An 18,560-nucleotide genomic window follows, 5' to 3' on the forward strand; every position below is an offset into this window, starting at 1 on the left:
AAGAGCTATGTTTAATATACTATGTTTCCAAATTATACCTAGCAAACACAAAAGATTAATATATTAGCACATGTCAGCTGAAGAAGAATAAAGAATGTAAAGCCTCAATGAAAAATATAGAAACTTGATGAGTGTGGCTCTGTAGGTCAAAGCAAAAATGACATTCCAAGGAGCAGAATCTCCTTCTCAGCTTACAGAAGGGTCCCTTCGATCACTTTTTTGGGGGAATTCCAACAAATCTGTTGGAAAAGAAGAAAAAGGCACTTTTATTGTATTAACTAAATGAAACACTATGTAAATTCTGAGATGTAGATTTTGGACCCTGATTAAGAAATGCACAAATTTACTTTGAATGCCAAACTTAGGGTCCAGCTGTGACTACAGATCTTCTAGTGGACCTTTGAAAATATTATTAATGAGACTAAATTACCATAAGGCCAACCATTACTCAGAATGATTTCACCAGATCTAATTTCACACACATAAACATGCACATGTCATCAATTAGCTGTATTTTCCTATGTCTGTTTCACTTAACTATAGTTTAAACTCTTCTTTCCATAATCTCATTTTAACTAATAACATAAGATAACAGGGAAATCTGGCTATGTTTTGAAGATCTGAACATAGGAGCCTATTGTATGAGAAGCAATAGCAATGCTTCTAGAAGTAGTTTGGGAGAAATGGGAGGAGGAGTGTTCAGTAGATTCCACTACAAACTATTTAAAAGGACGGGTCAACAGTCAGCATGTAAAATATTCCACAGAAATACAAACACAAATTTTCTATATGGTTCCACTGACGATTGTTTAGATTTTTCCTTTGTTTTTGGTTTTAATGCCTACACACACACTCAAAGAGATGAAATTTATGCATATGCAGTAGTCCCCCCTTATCCACGTTTTGATCTCCACAATTTCAGTTACCTGTGGCCACCTCCAGTCTAAAAATATTAAATGGAAAATTACAGACAAACAATTCATAAGTTTTAACTTGCACATTGTTTTGAATGAGTAACATGACAAAAATCTCACACCATACTCCTCCATCCTGCTCAGGACATGAATCATCCCTTTGTCTGGTATATCCACACTGTATACACTACATGCCCATTAGTCATTTAGTAGCTGTCTTGGTTATCACAGTGCTTGTGTTCAAGCAGCCCTTATTTTACTTAATAATGGCTCCAAAGCACAAGAGTAGTCATGCTAGCAATTCAGATATGTGAAAGAGAAGCTGTCAAGTGCTTCCTTTAAGTGAAAGGTAAAAGTTCTCAACTTAATAAGAAAAAGATCGTATGCTGAGGTTGCTAAGATCTACCATAAGAACAAATCTTCTATGAAATTATGAAGAAGAAAAAAGCAATTTGTGCTAGTTTTGCTGTCACACCTCAAACTGCAAAAGGTACAGCCACAAGTGCATGATATGTGCTTAGTTAAGATGGAAAAGGCTTTAAATTTGTGGGTGGAAGACATGAATACAAAATGTGTTCTGATTGATGGCAACATGTCGCACCAGAAAGCATTGAACCTATTGTATGAAGACTTCAGCAAGGGATCCCCAGAAACAAATAATACCAAGCCACAAGTAAGGGATGGTTAACACAAATCCAGGAGTAGGTTCGGACTGAAAAATATAAAAATTACTGGAGAAAGAAAGACACTACATTCATATAACTTTTATTACTATATTGTTTTAATTGTCCTATTTTATTATTAGTTATGTTTGTTAATCTCTCACTGTGCCTAACTTATAAATTAAACTGTATCATAGGTATGTGTGTATAGGAAAAAAACATAGTATATATAGGGTTTGGCACTATCCACAGTTTCAGGCATCCACTGGGAGTCTTGGAATGTATTCTCTGTGGATAAGGAGGGACTACTAGAGATAGGTGTTTACCAAAGAATAAAAATAAATTGCTTAAAACTCACATATGGACACATAAGGAGAATGTGGTGCTAATTCTTTTCTTGTCCTTTCCTTTTAGAAAGATCCGGAGGGATTACCCTTCTAAAATTCTCATCCAGCTTTGTGCAGCTCTGCTACTTCTGAATCTGGTTTTCCTCTTAGACTCATGGGTTGCTCTGTATGACACCCGAGGCCTCTGCATCTCAGCAGCTGTATTTTTGCATTATTTTCTCTTGGTCTCATTTACGTGGATGGGCCTAGAAGCATTCCATATGTATCTGGCCCTTGTCAAAGTGTTTAATACTTACATCCGAAAATACATCCTTAAATTCTGCATCATCGGTTGGGGTATGTATAATTTGCTTGCATATTGTCTTGGCTTTCTTTGTTTTTTCTCCACTGTTTTGATTTTTAGTCACATAGAGACTATTGAAACAGGTCACACTTGGCAGGTTTCTGAAACAGCTGTATTCTCCTTACATGTTGTACTGCCCAAAGAGCAACCTTGTGAAGTCTCTTTCTAGAACACCTGTATATTTTCCCTGGATTGGTTATGAACATAAAACTCTTAGAAGGGCTTCCAGTCAAGATGGTAGAGTACGTAAATGCAGCACTCACATCCTCCCATGACATCAGAATTACAACTAAACTACAGAACAGCCATCATTGACAACTGCCTGAAGTCTAGCTGAACAGAAGTTCTATAACAAAGGATATAAAGAAGCTACATCCAGACTGGTAGGAGGGGTGGAGATGTGGAACAAGCTGGTCCCTCCAGAGCTGGTTCCTCGCTAGGAAGGTGCCAGGGACATACGAGAGGGATTGAATTGTCTGGCTTCAGGGAGAGGCCTGGAGGAGCTACTTTCTCCCAGACAGAAGTGCTGGCAGAAGCCACTGTTGTTTTGCAGATCCCTCCCCCTACAGGCAGAAGTAGGCACCATATCTGAGTCTCCATCAACCTGGATAACAATGTTCACCCTGACCTGGTAATTTCCTGAGATCCTCTCCCACCCAACTTGCGGGCCTACCCATACTGCTTCCAATGGCTTTTCCATCCAAAGGCCTGTCTTGGCTCATGCTGCAGACTTTCCTAAAACCTCTCAAAGGTTCACAAACCCTAAACAAGTGGCATCTGGCCTCCGCATGTCCCATACCTCTTATTAAGAAGCCCCAAGCCTGGCACTAATGGAGGATGGCCTCAGTTCTCAGCGTGGCCTCTGCTAGGCACCTCCAAGTCCACTACATGTGACAACCATCTGCAGATCACTTTGTAGCTCATGATGGGTGGCCCCAGGCAGGGCATGGGCAGGGCACAGGCACTGGCTAACCTTGGCCTTCACCTCCGGGAAGGCCCCAGAGCCAGTGCACCCAATGGACAGCTTCAGACCATTCCAGAGCACCACCCAACCACCTCCATGAGCAACACACTTAAGGCGCAGACTAAAGTAAGTCCTGCTCTGTGGGGTGAGACCCTGCACAGTAGCTCCTCCACTGTAGTCGTAGCTGGCCCTCACAGCCGATTGGCCTGGGAGTTAACACCTCCCATTGACATGCCAACAGCAATCAAGGCTCAATTACAACAGGAGGGTACACACAGCCCACACATGGGGCACACCTGGAGTGCCTAGTTAGGGTGACTGGGAGGCTGTGCCACTGGGCCCCACAAGACACCTACTACATAAGGCTACCCTACCAAGACTGGGAGATGTAGCAGCTCTACCTAATACATAGAAACAAACACAAGGAGGCAACCAAAATGAGGAGACAAAGAAACATGTCTCAAATGAAAAATACAGGATAAAACTCCAGAAAAATAACTAAACACAATGGAGACAAGCAAACTATCAGATGCAGAGTTCAAAACACTCGTCATAAGGATGCTCAATGAACTTAGGGAAAGAATAGATCAACTTAGTAAGAACTTCAGCAAAGAAATAGGAAACAAAAATGGAGATAGAAACATCAAAAAAGACCAGTCAGAAATGAAGAATGCAAGAACTGAAATGTAGAATACACCAGAAGGGAACAATGGTAGATTGGGTGAATCAGAGGATCAAATTAGCAATTTGAAAGATAAAGTAGCAGAAAACACCCAATTAGAACAGCAAAAAGAACCCCCTAAAAATGAGGATAGTTTAAGGGGGCTCTGGGACAACATCAAGCATACCAACATTCACATCATGTGGGTGCTGGAAGGAGAAAAGAAAGAGAAAGGAAATGAAAACCTATTTGAAAAAAATAATGACAGAAAAATTCCCTAAGTTGGCAAAGGAAATAGACATGGAAGTCCAGGAAGTGCAGAGAATCCCAAACAAGAGGAACCCAAAGAGGCCCACACCAAGACACATCATAATTAAGATGCCAAAGGTTAAAGGCAAAGAGAGAATCTTAAAAGCAGCCAGAGAAAAGCAGTTAGTTAGCTACAAGGGAGCTCTCAGAAGACTTTCAGCTAATTTCTCAACAGAAACTTTGCAGGCCAGAATTGGCACAAAATATTCAAAGTGATGAAAAGCAAGGAGCTACAACCAAGATGACTCTGCCCTGCAAGGCTATCACTTAGAATTGAAGGACAGATAAAAGGCTTCCCAGACAAGAAAAAGCTAAAGGAGTTCATCACTACCAAACCAGTAATAAAAGGAATGTTAAAGGGTCTTCTTTAAGAAGGAAAAAAGGACCAAAATATGAATAAAATAGCAATAAATACATATCTATCAACAATTACTTTAAATGCAAATGGATTAAATGTTCCAATCAAAAGACACAGAGTGGATGAATGGATAAGAAAACAAGACCCATATCTATGCTATCTACAAGAGACTTACTTCAGATCAAAAGACACACACAGACTGAAAGTAAAGGAATGGAAAAAGATATTTCATGAAAATGGAAATGAAAAAAAAAGTTGGGGTAGCAATACTTACAACAGACAAAACAGACTTTAAAACAAAGTCTATACCCTGGCCAGTGTGGTTCAGTTGGTTGGTGCATCATCCCATGCACCGAAAGGTTGCGAGTTTGATTTCTGGTCAGGGCATATACCAAGGTTGTAGGTTTGTTTCCCAGTTGGGGTGCGTATGGGAGGCAGTGGATCAATGTGTCTTTCTCATATTGGTGTTTCTCTCTCTTTCTCTCTCTCCTTTCCTCCCTAAGAAGTTATAATAAAAAATAAAACAAATTCTATAAAAAGAGACAAGGAAGGACTCAGCAATTTCCACTTCTTAGTATTTATCTAAGAAACTCAAAACACTAATTCTAAAAGACACATGCATCCATATGTTCATTGCAGCATTATTTACAATAACCAAGATATGGAAGCATCCTAAGTGCCCATCAATAGACAAATGGATAAAGAAGATGTGGTACATATACACAATGGAATATTACTCGGCCATAAAAAAGAATGAAATCTTGCTACTTGTGACAACATGTATGGACTTAGAGAGTATTGTGCTGAGTGAAACAAGTCAGACAGAGAAAGACAAATACCATATGATTTCACTTATATACAGAATCTAAAGAACAAAATAAACAAAGCAGAAACAGACTCAGTTACAGAGAACATTTTTTATGGTTACCAGAGGGGAGGGGGTTGGGGGGCTGGATGAAAAAGGTGAAGGGATTAAGAAGCACAAATTGGTAGTTACAAAATATTCATGGGGATATAAAGTATAGCATAGGGAATATAGTCATTAATATTGTAATAGCTATGTATGATACCAGATGAGTACTAGATTTATTGGGGTGATCACTTTATAAGTTATATAAATGTCTAATCACCACGTTGTACACCTGAAACTAATACAATATTGTAAGTCAACAGTAATTGAAAAATTGAAAAATATTTTACAAAAAACTATTTGAGGTTAGAGCTATGAATTCTCTTTGTACCTCCAGCAACTAGAATTGGAGCTTGCACACAGAAGGTGCTCAATACATTGAAAAATTTAGCTTGGTAACAATGAGGCCAAACTCTCAGTCCCTAAGCTTCCAGCTAGCCTCACTCTGTTCTGTACCTCCCAGATATCACACACATGTATGATGGTATGCTCAGAAGGGCAGAGTGAGAGAATATACAGATAAAATCTAATGTAACTTTATTGCCACACTGGTACAATATTTCAGATCATGCCACCTATTGGTGGTGGGTCAAGCTGTCCAAAATGAAAGATTTTTATAGCATAAGGAAGCAGGAACAAAAAAGCAGGTTGTTTTCTACATGGTCACTTTCCTTTAGGGGATGGCAGGGGTCTATCAGGCAGATTACCTAGTTAGTGCTCATAAGGCAATTCCTGATTGACTGGCGTGAGATTCCATTTCTGGGAGAGCTGAAACTGTAATTAAATCTCCATTTGGTGACATGGGGCTTAGCATAAGCAACTCCATTTGAGGCCTGTTGACTTATTTTTAATACTTTACAAGGCAGCCAGTAACAATTTCCTAAAGCTCTACAGTTCTATTTTTCCGTTAAATTCACTTGGCTCTCTGTTGTCACTCATCCAGTGGTCTTGGTTTTATTCTCTTAGGCAAAAACAAACAAACAAACAAACTGACATCTCTTCTGCCAAAGAGTCCTTTAGATAATCTATAAGTAATATATAACGTGATGTATAATGCCTCATTTTTCAATGTATTTTCACACAAGTGACCCCATGAAAGACAAGTCAGTGAGGTTAACAAGGCAGTTATTGCTAACTCTAGGGGAAGAAACCAACTCAAAGTGATGACATGATTTACCGCAATTCACACAGCTCAAGACCAGCAGAGCCTGACTTTCTGATTTCTTATGCATATTCCTTCCACTGTATTACAGATGCAGTCCCTCCCAAACTCCCTACTCTTCCTCAAGCTAAATATTCTTTCAAATATTCCCTACACAACAGGATTGAAGACCCTTTATCACCCTTGTCACCCCACCTGTCATTATATCTTTATGAAGAATAAGAGAACACCTTTCCAGAAAGATGTCACTTTTTCCAAGAAAAATAAGTCACTGCTTCTGACATTGGTACAAATTCTGTCTTCTTTGTAGAATCCTGAAAGGTCAGATTCCATTGTCAAGGACTAGTTCCATACTCCCAATATCTTATTTTTATGAAAGTGTCTCACTTTGGAAGTCATGTCGTTGTATCCAGAAGGTACAAATATAAAAGAATTAAATGAAATATTATGTTAGATTGTACCAGGAACCTCAACCTGTCTGTGAGAATGAATTTTTTTTATATATCCAGAGCCTTGAGATTCGATGTCAGGCTGGTCTGTGTGAGGTGTCTGCATGGGGTCGGGTGGAGGGTGATGGGGTGGAGAGGTGAGAAGGACTCCTTCTCAGCCAAAAGCCAATTTAAGCCAGGAGTAGCCTTCTCATTGGCCTCCTCTTAGTGGAAGTGCCTGCGGGCCCTTGAGAAATCCAGCATAGTGGCAGTCATCACCCCCAAATCAATGAGGTAAGATTTTTCCATCAATGGGTTCCAGATAACCAATCAGGGACTTTTGAGTTCATAATGAAAGATTTGTCAGGAGTTCCTGGTAATCCCAGTAAGTCGACTATGACACACATTTTGCTTACATTTTGGAGTCCTTCACTTTACCTTCCATGTGACACTTAAAATTACATTCCAGGCATGTATTAGATAAGAGTAACATTAGCCACTGTAGTGGACAAACCCTGAAATCTCAGGAGAAGATTAATTTCTCACTCACGCGCAGTCCAGTTAGCAGGAGCAGTTAACTGGTCTTGCAGCTATTCAGGATCCAAGCCTCTGGAGACTGCTCTGTCTCAAGACAGGGCTTCCAAGATAGCCCTGAATTTGGGAGGAAAAAAAGAGTGGAGGATCTCACAGGAGGTTTTTATGTGACAGGCCTAGAGGTGGAGTAGGTCACTTTTGACCATTTCCCATTGGCCAAGACCTAGCCGCAAGGGAGGCTGGTAGATGTTCAGCTGTGTGCCAAGGAGGAAGAAAAACTGGATTTGGTGAACAGTTCACCAGTCCCTTCTGCCAGAAGAAAACAGACTATGATCTCTATTCTTTCTTCTCACCACCTTTGGTTATTAGAACTATGTGTGACCTATGTTTTCCATCTTCCAGGAGTACCAGCCGTGGTTGTGACCATTGTCCTGACTATATCCCCAGATAACTACGGGCTTGGATCCTATGGAAAATTCCCTAGTGGCTCGTCCGATGACTTGTGAGTATAAAGCCCCCAAGGGAATGTTAAGTGAACTAGAAAACAGAATTCTCCAAGAAAGTGAAGGATCTAATTAGCATATTGACTCTGCTCTCATCCTAATAAAATCCACTAACATTTATAGCATCCTTCATAGATTGTATATATAAAATTAGATAAACTAGTTGGAATGCCATGCTAGTAGTTAAGTATTAAGAAAACAAGTTAGAAGGAAGTATTCTGAAAATACTGTTATAAGCCTATGATAAAAACGAAATATCAGTTACATTATGTTAGTAAAGACTCATAGAATAAAGTCACTAGGATTTAAAGGGAGTAAAATCCTGAATGTTATCAAAGAATAAATTTTTAATACTTTCAGCCACCAAGTGTCCTAAAATAAACTGTTTTAGGTTTTTTCCCTATAGGTATAAATGATTCTGTAGAACAGTGGTTTTGTTGCCCCCCCCCTTTTTTTTTTACTTGTAGAAATTTTTCAGTAAAATGATACAAATTAATTGCATCATTTTGAACCATATTTCAGCATTGTAATATGTTTTCCCCTGTTTTTTCCCCCTCCCAATTACAGTTGCTGGATCAACAGCAATGTTGTATTCTATATTACAGTTGTGGGATATTTCTGTGTAATATTTTTGCTGAACATCAGCATGTTCATTGTGGTCCTGATCCAGCTCTGTCGAATTAAAAAGAAGAAGCAACTGGGAGCCCAGCGAAAAACCAGTATTCAAGACCTCCGGAGCGTTGCTGGCCTTACATTTTTACTGGGAATTACTTGGGGCTTTGCCTTCTTTGCCTGGGGACCAGTTAACATCACCTTCATGTATCTCTTTGCCATCTTTAACACCTTACAAGGTAAGCTCTATAGCACTAAATCAGCACTGAATGATCCCAATTGCACTTAAAAATATCACTACTAAAAGAGTATCTTCAAGGTGGTTTATTTAATTGCTTAAGATATATTCGTGAAAGGGTGCTTGGAGATCCTTGGAAGAAAGGTGTTCATTAAATTCAGGAAGTGGTACTTTTTTCCTCTTTTTCCATCATCTCCCCGAAGAGAACATACTGAGGGTAACCTGCCAGGAACTCTTTCTGGGAGTCAATTACTCTTCCTTCACTTAGTTTCTTACTTTTTGTTTTTTGTTTTAACTTTGTTGAAATAGAACATCCATACAGAAAACTACACATGCCATAAATGGCCCTGTGAGGTCTCACCACTCTGACCTCCTTGGCTGTGTCTGACTGGGAGACAATGATAAATATGGAGTCAATAGACAGACCCAAGTGGCAGCAGCCTGACCCAGTGGCTAATCCTGAGAAGTTGCTCTGCTGAGACATGCAGCAGGAAAGGGTCAGGCTTTGTGTGTCAACTTTACTTCAGAGCTTCCCGTTTGTTAATGAAGCCCAGCTGTAGTCATTTTGAACCCTCTTAGCTATATTCTTTGGAAAAGCAAATTACTAATTCTTTTAGACCAGTGTTATAAAAGACTTGTCAGCTCTGATTAATTTTTAATGGAAGTACAGTACTTTGGCATCAAAAGCCAAGCAGCCTAATAGGTTTGCATTACAATAACAATAATTCATGTCCCTTGGTTCCCTTTTATTCCAAATCCTCTGCTGGGATGCCTTTTAATTGCATTCTCATCTGTTTGTTTTCATCTTTTCCTGTTGCTTTTAGTTCCCATAGCATCCTCCTGCAGTTCTATCAGGCAATACATCAATTTGCTTGTTTTCTAAGAAACCCCAATGTGAGATTGAATTCAAATGCCTAATTTAGCTGTTGGTTCTTATTTTATTTGGAGGAAGCCAGTTAATATGCTTGTTGGTTACATAAAATTGTAAATTTTAACCTACAATGTACCAGTTCTTGAATTGGTATATCTAGGTGTTGCACTATATAGTATTAAATAGAAAAGTTTTATTTGACAACAATGGCATGCTATAAATAAGAGACACTTTAAAAGAAAAAAATATGTCAAACAAGTGCTGGCGAGGATGTAAAGAAAATGGAACCCTTGTGCACTGCTGGTGGGAATGCAGATTGATGCAGCCACTATGGAAAACAGTGTGGAGTTTCCTCAAAAAATTAAAACGAACTACCGTTTAACCCAGTGATCCCACTTCTGGGAATATATCCTAAGAATCCTGAAACACTGATCAGAAAGAATTTATGCACCCCTATGTTCATAGCAGCACAATTTATAATAGCCAAGATCTGTAAACAGCCCAAGCGCCCATCAGTAGATGAGTGAATAAAAAGCCGTGGGACAGTTACACCATGGAATACTATGCAGCTGTAAAGAAGGATCTCGTACCCTTTGGACAGCATGGAGGGAACTGGACAGTATTATGCTCAGTGAAATAAGCCAGGCAGAGAAAGACAAACATCACATGATCTCACTTATATGTGGAATCTAATGAACAGAATAAACTGATGAACAGAGTAGGTCCAGAGGCACGGATACATGGAACAGACTGACAGATGGCAGAGAGGAGGGGGAGGAGGATGAGAAGAGATTAACCAAAGAACATACAGAGTGGGGCAAAGTAGGTTTACAGTTGTTCGTATGGAAAATAATACAATAATAAATAATAATACAAGAATAAACTCTTTCATGTACTCCAACTATAAACTTACTTTTGCCCCACCCTGTATATGCATAACCCATGGACACAGACAATAATGTGGTGAAGGCCTGGGGTGGGGTGGGGGCTGGGTGGAGGGGGGCAAAGGTGGGGGGGAGGGGGAACATCTGTTATACTGTCAACAATAAAAAATAAAAAAAGAGAAAATATATGCTCAGATCAGAATAATTATAAAAAACGAAAGCAAGGTTCCTACCTTCATATATTTAATGTGGAAACTGAACCTGCCTTTCTCTTCTTTTACCCAGAATGTCTTTTCATTAGTATATGAAAGGATAGAAGAAATTTACTGTTTCATTTATAAAAGGGAACCTAATTTGCAGAGCTTTGGTATTGATTAAAGGAGAGATATGTATAGGCTCTGAGGTGGGGCTTGGGTACCCCCACTTTGATCTCTCTCATACATGCTGTTTCTCCCCTAATAGAACCACGGGTAGCCACTCAGGGTGGCAAATGAACAAAGGTGGGCATGCAGTATTCAAGATATCAGTCTTTAGGATGGGCACCTGAAAAGGCACACCTGATGTTTTAAAATGAAGATTTTAAAGTAGATAGATTAGGGGTTGGGGAGAGGGAGAAACCCAAATTTGTCCCTTCATTCAGCAAATATTTATTGAGGAAATCATTGAGGAGTCACAGTTATGGGGCTGTGTGGTGAGCCCTGTGACTGAAAGACTGGGACAGAGGTGCGTAGGAGGTGGAGCCTGAGGGTCTATTCAAGTCTGGAGTGGTGTTTTCTTCTCAGCCAGGATGCCAGTGGAGTGTCCTTGAGCAGGTTAGAGGGAGGCTGGAAGGCAGGAGGAAAACGCTGCCGTGCTCCAGGCTTGAGGGGAAGAGGGGAAGGATCAGGCAAGGACTTGAAATGAGGAGCAAGGGATGTGAGACAAATGGTGGAGATGACATTTGATAGAACTTGGAAGTCAATTATAAATATGGAGGGGCAGGGGTGTAGGAGCCTAGGTCCCGAGTTGGCATCCTGGGTGGATAGCTTGCTCTTCCAAAGACAGGGAAAGCCACAGACACAATGTGAGAGGGGACACAGTGAGTTTAATTTTAGAAATACAGAATTATCATTCCTTTTACAAGTATTTTTTTATCTTACAAAGAGAGTCTCCCAGGGTGCCTTTTGATAAGCAAACTTACCCAGGATTTTTTTTCAATTTGCAAAATTTCACTCTGCCTATAGCTGCCAAATATTTTATCTTTTGTGCAAAGGAAGCTCATGACATTCAGGTCTTAGTTTGGAATTCACTATGTTATGGGTCTTTTCCCCCCATAGGATTTTTCATATTCATCTTTTACTGCGTAGCAAAAGAGAATGTCAGAAAACAATGGAGGCGGTATCTTTGTTGTGGGAAGTTCCGGCTGGCTGAAAATTCTGGTAAAGATTTACTTTACTTAAAAAAAAAAAAATTACTTTACTGTTTACCCTTATAAATCTTGAGGAAAAGATTGTATAAGTTAAGGTTCAAAGCAATAAATGCCAAAGGGCTATTGGGTCTGGAAATCAATGAATGGAATCTGCTCAATAGAAAATATTGTGAACATTAGGGACAAAAAAAACCCAATGAATTTAAAAAACAATTACTCGTATCTGGGAACTTAGTGAGCAATAGAATTAATGTCTGGCTTTTTCTTGAATAAAGCAACAGTGAAAATTTTAGAATTTCTCTCCTTTTGAGCTGTTTCCCATTTATCCAAAGTAATTTTTAATATTTACCTTTATAACTTTTTAAGTCCTGATTCAACCTTGTATATAAACTTCAGCATACATTTGGTTGTTTGGTTATAGCATACATTTGGTTATTTTGAAGTTATAATATTTTCACGTCCTGTTGGATTGTAGAGCAAATAGCTAATTTTTAAGAACACAAGAAAAATTAAGTATTGTCTGAAAACTAAATTCCTTTTGCATGAATACCACCCATGAATACAACCTTTGTAGTATTGCAAATATCTGGTTGCACAAGATCTATTCAGAAAATGGCAGTAAATGTAGTTTAGTCATTTAAGAACCATGAGTCATCACACACCATGGTTGATGTATGTTCTTAGGACAGTCCTTGGCTCTGAAGTACAACCTAATTCAGTGGATAGTTATATACATAATCCAATTAACTTGGCCTCTAGTTCCAAAAGAATATATGTTACTTTTAAACAGGCAGTCATTTAAAGGACAATGTAGTCTTAAATGAAAATACATTTTATCACACCAACTTGTGAAATGTATGCCTTCTCTGTAAGATCTGGAAGTGGGAGGTCAGTTGCTAGAACAAGTCACACTATGATCTCTCTTGCCTTTGAGCTTTAACATTCCTCTCTGTTTTCCTGTAATGCTTATTTTACTACAGACTGGAGTAAAACTGCTACTAATGGTTTAAAGAAGCAGACTGTAAACCAAGGAGTGTCCAGCTCTTCAAATTCCCTACAGTCAAACAGTAACTCCACCCACTCCACCACGCTGCTAGTGAATAACGATTGCTCAGGACTCATGAGCGGAAATGGTATGTATCACTCAATATAGTATTTCTCAAGCTAGTGTTTGTTTTATTAAAGTATTATTATCCTATAATGGCATTTTCGCTAAGCAAAGTAAACAATTATATATATGGCGAGTGGGTCAAAGTGTGGTTCCCTTATAAAACAGGAAGTTTTTTAATCCAAATGTATTCACTTTAGACCAAATACCAGAACAACTGTGGGTTTTTTTTTAAGATTCATTGTTTGTGATGGGATTGATGACAACCTAAAAGTTTTAACATTGCAAATCCTGACTTAAGTATTACCCAAAGACTTCTGTGTTATATCTGTGCAAGTAGTACTTAAAACAGTTGATAAAATTATATCAATTTTTACTTCATCTATAGTCATACACATCTTCAACATGTAAAAAAAAGTTTTTATTGATTTCAGAGAGAGGGAGAGGGAGAGATAGAAACATCAATGATGAGAGTCATTGATCAGCTGCCTCCTGCACGCCCCCTACTGGGAATTGAGCCCACAACCTGGGGATGTGCCCTGACCGGAAATCGAACCGTGACCTCCTGGTTCATAAATTGACGCTCAACCACTGAGCCACGCTGGCCAGGTTATTCAACACTTTTAAACCTTCCTATTTTTCATTTATCATGTTTGTTCATTATTTTTCACAGTGTGGCTGCCTTGTGACAGTGCCCAAATCCCCATTAGTGTATCAATTACTGTGACCAGTATTGGTGACAATATATGTCAACAATATATGAACAGATTAGTATTGCTGCACCTGCCTTACTCATTAATTCTGAAATTTCTAGCTAAAACTTCCATTACATTTTCTTTCTTTCATAAGACTGTGCTGTTCATTACTCATAAAAGCTTATCTATTTCTATCTTCTTTGGCTTCTTAATATAATTTTTGCATTTTTATAAAAACTTAAATTCTGCAGGTATACTTTCTCCTTCCCTGGAGAATTTGCCTTTACTCATTATTTTAGGATATTAGTTATTTTTATGACAAACTCAAATAAATGTGTGAGAAGGTTCATATGTACACCTACCAAACAGTTTTCCAACCTCCCAAAGATGCCTCTAAAGATGTTTCTCAACCTCAGCACAATTGACATTTGGAGCCAGATAACTCCTTGTTGTGGGGGGCCGGCCTATGCATTCTGGGATGTTTAGTGACATCCTGGTCTCCACGCAGCACATACCAGTAGCACCCACCCACTCACCCCCAGTTGTGACAATGAAAAATGTCTTCAGACATTGGGAAATGTCCTCTGTGAGGGGAGGTAAAATCCCCCCGCTCCGCCCCATCACTGAGAACCATTGCTGTATAAGATGAGAAACAGCTGCCACATGGCCTTAGCTCTTTACTGTAGATACCAGGGGAGAGCTCTGGCCTCTACGCCAAATGGCTGTATCAGGAATGACTCAATGTAGGCAAACAGAGTAGAGGCAATCAATCAAGGCTGGTTCATAAGTTAGTATGAGAAAGCAAGTTCAAAGTAGACAGATCAGAGATGTGAGGTGAATCATCAAGAATCACATTATCAATAAAGCCTACCGGCTTAGATAGAAGTGTTTGGGGCCCTCAAAAGCCAGGTTTTTGCATGTTCTAGAAGAGCCGAGATGAGCCTCACTTGCCTAGCCTATGGATATGTTGCCATCCTTCAGGGAATCAGACCTGACCGAAGCAGCAGTCTGCACAGCTGTCTGGCACGGCTAATTTGACACAGCTGTTTTTGCTGCCTGATGGTGAGGCTGGGGGTGCATTTTAGGCCACCAAAGTGGCCAAGTGGTTAACACCACATGAAATGCACGTCAGGTGGCTGTCCCTGAGTCCTCTGTCTGCACACCAAGATCTGGAATGGACAAGGGATGGGATAGACACTTTCAAAAAAAGCTGGAAATTTAATGCCTTGCTTATTATACCAGGTAAAACTGTTCCTGCACCAGAATGTCCTCAAATCAAAATGTCTAAATCAGGACAGCTGCCTCAGACAGTCACATGCCATATTTGCACTGTGTCAGAGATGGGGCTGTGTTAATAACTGTCACATAGTTTGTGTGAATATTTCATATTTCAGTTATGGGCTGCCTTAGAGGCTTGTGTACCAACAGCCATCTCACCTGGTACACGGGGACACAAGCTCACAGTTTGGAAGAAACATCACGTGCTGACTCCATCACTTCTGAACCATTTAACCCTAAGCAAAGCACCTAATTTTTGAAACCTTAGTTTCATCATCTGTGAAATGGGGATAATAATTGCACCCATCCCATAGGGTAATAAATGATATAATACTTATAAAGTTCTCGGCACTGTTATCATCATTATAATTAAGGGATGAACTAACAAATTGGCTTATTCAGCTTTCCACATTGCCTTCTAATGGTATAACGGTCAGAAGGACGATGCCAAGTAGCCAGAGGGTCTCAGCTGCTGTGCATGCCCCCTCCCCCCACACACAATTAAGGGACTGCTCGGGGTGGGGCAGACCCAGGTCCAAACCACAGTTTCTCCAGATTGCCAGCTGCTCCCTGGCCTGGACTCTGGGCTCTGAGGTTGGAATTGGCGGTTTCCTCTTGGGAATCAGTCCTATCCTGGTCTAGTCAGAGGGGCTGGTTTAGTCTATAAGAGACTATTTTTTTCTTGCCATGACTGTTGTTGCTCTGGGTTTCTCTGGTACAAAGTTTTATTTTATAGGAAGCTTAGGGAACCAAGAACCTTATAAGAGGACATATGGGGATCTCTGTTAACCTTAATCTTTGGGGGTAGATCAGAATATTACATTACATTACATTACCATATGCTACTACTTGAAGTCAATATATGTTCAACCAGAGTTAGGAAATGGGCCTTTTAAAATCAAATATATTGTTTTGCTTCATATTTGGAGCATTTCATCAATAAAGGTATATTTTTAAAAAAGAATTAACATATTTGGAGCATTTCATTTTTCAAAACTGCCATAGAGGAAACATTCTCCAATTTGTTTTGCTTATTTTGAGTGGCCTTAGGGAAGGAATGAAAGTAAATAAAATATGACAATATACCATAAACATTTTTTAAACATGTTCTATGTGTGTATACTGAAGAATGAAGTGCTGTTTCAGGTTGAGTATATTTTAAATGCTTTCTGGGGATACTTCATGACATTTCCCCCCCCCCCCTTTATACAGGGAATGCTTCTACAGAGAAGAATGGTGTTTCTTTCAGTGTTCAGAATGGAGATGTGTGCCTTCATGATTTCACTGGCAAACAGCACATGTTTAATGAGAAAGAAGATACCTGTAATGGTAAAAGTCGCATCGCTCTCAGAAGGACTTCAAAGCGGGGAAGTTTACACTTCATTGAACAAATGTGATTCCTTTCTCTGAAATCAAAGCATGATGCTTGACAGTGTGAAAATGTCCATTTTTACCTTTTCCACAATGTGAGATGTATGAAAATCAACTAATTTTATACTCAGCAACCTCTGGAGGAGCATAAGCTAATTGAGGGCAGTGGTTACTATCCGAAGAGGATGCCAAGATATTTGGAGACATTTGCAACTTGGTTTCTTATTCTTCATTTGAAAAGAAGATTGGTTTTAAGCAACACACTAAATAAGATTCGTTTAAAGAAAATAAAAGTAGTTCATTTCCAGCCACATTTTAAAGAGGTTATATTATCTTTGATAACATCATATAAAGCAACTGTTGACTTCAGCCTGTTGGTGAGTTTAGTTGTGCATTCCTTTGTTGTAAGTAAGCTAAATTCTAGTGACCCACACATCAGCAATCTTACTTCTACATTTTTTTTGTATTTATTTTCTAGTGTGTAAATTTATTTCTTTGTAGAATCGTGGTTGTGTTGTTGTGTCTAATGTGATAATTCAAAAAAATCCTTGCTGGTTCAGTGAGTTCTAAAACTCTTTTTGGAGATTATATGGGATGTGAAATATAGAAACTTCATTCAAGTCAAGAAATAATGATGCCAGCCAGACTGGAAAAATGTAAGCAGACAGTGCCACAATCAACTCATACAATGCCTTTGAGTGAGTTAGAAAAAGGTGTCTCCAATAGATAGACACAGCCCCATGGGCTCATGGCTTGGAAAACAGAGTGGGGTCCATCTTTTAGCCCCACTCACCCTCTAGGGTGCGCCCTTGTACAGGATGTGAACTGTATACACCTGGAAACATGGCATCTCATACCGATCTCCCGATCTGATCCCTAATCATTAAATTATGGAATCTGCACCAAGATGTTTACCTTAATACCGTGGCCACAGAGAGGGATGGAAGTGTAATCTAGACCATATGTCAGGAAAATTGTGAATGTGGAGGAGATACATACACTGCCTCTTCTCAGATCCCTAGAGCCTTTCAGAAAAGGGAAGTAGCACAGGGATTACTTTTTAAAAGAGATGTATATAAAGGAAAAAAATCATATTGTTGTTCTTTAAAAGGCCATTGCACGGTACTTTGTTGATTGTTATGACTGGTACACTCTGGCACAGCCAGAGCTATAGCTATTTTCTAAAAGAGCTCTTAGTCTTAAAGAGTGTATAGGGACAAGGGGGAACAGCTACCGGGAATGGTAAACTATCCTGCAGTGCTATTATTTCCATATGTATGAAATCCTGATTGCTCCTAGTTATAGAGGGTCTATCTTGCTTCCCATCTACAGCTGTGTGAGCAGTGCCTCACATGTGTCCTTATTAGGAACATTTCAAAACCCTTTAGTTAGGTCTTTCACTACCATTCCCTCGCATATATTTCAAGTGAATGTATCCCAGACTAACCATAGTGATAATGTAATATACTTCTCTGAGTGCTGATTTGCCTTTGCAATATTTCTTCTCCAATTTATTTAATTGTCTTGTATTTATATGTTAAAATCAACAGAAAAACATTAAAATCGACAAAATAAATTTGCAGTTAACTCCTTTAAGTTTGAGAACTTTCACAAAGAGAAAACGTTTACAGTCCTTTGCCTGGAGGTGTGGCATGGAAGTGGAAAGACAGACCAGATTAAGATGACCATAACAGTAACATCCTTTGCAAACAGCAGGCACACTGTAACTGCAAAGTTAGAGCAAGGCTTGTTCTGCCTCATGAGATTTCTGTCTTTCATTTTTCCCTTATTCTTTCAAGCTTATCTCTTTAACACGTGTTACCATTAATCCACATGAGTCCCAGATTTGGATCCCCTCTAAGTGTCTGCTTTCTTAGCATCAAACAGTAGGATTCCAAGAAGGACAGGATTTGGGGTTTCTGGGGAGCTGATGAGCATATGAGAGCCACCAATGGGGAAAACCGGCCTCAATTTGCAAGAGGTCTCTGAGCAATCTCTCC

At 39.4% G+C, this 18,560-nt stretch overlaps 1 protein-coding gene across 3 annotated transcripts in view; it reads left to right on the plus strand.

The window, feature by feature from the left end:
• ADGRG2 (adhesion G protein-coupled receptor G2) overlaps positions 1-18,153 on the plus strand; it is a 99,899-nt gene extending 81,746 nt beyond the window's left edge. For all 3 annotated transcript variants that reach the window (XM_081126594.1, XM_081126595.1, XM_081126593.1), the window contains 6 exons: positions 1,991-2,259; positions 7,995-8,094; positions 8,663-8,946; positions 12,017-12,118; positions 13,089-13,241; positions 16,402-18,153. In XM_081126594.1, the coding sequence (XP_080982720.1) occupies positions 1,991-2,259; positions 7,995-8,094; positions 8,663-8,946; positions 12,017-12,118; positions 13,089-13,241; positions 16,402-16,586 (1,093 nt within the window). In that variant the 3' untranslated portion in view covers positions 16,587-18,153. The remainder of the gene's footprint in view (positions 1-1,990; positions 2,260-7,994; positions 8,095-8,662; positions 8,947-12,016; positions 12,119-13,088; positions 13,242-16,401) is intronic.
• Positions 18,154-18,560: the final 407 nt, after the last annotated feature.

The sequence above is a fragment of the Miniopterus schreibersii genome (assembly GCF_964146895.1).
Source record: "Miniopterus schreibersii genome assembly, chromosome: X".
Taxonomy (NCBI): domain Eukaryota; kingdom Metazoa; phylum Chordata; class Mammalia; order Chiroptera; family Miniopteridae; genus Miniopterus; species Miniopterus schreibersii.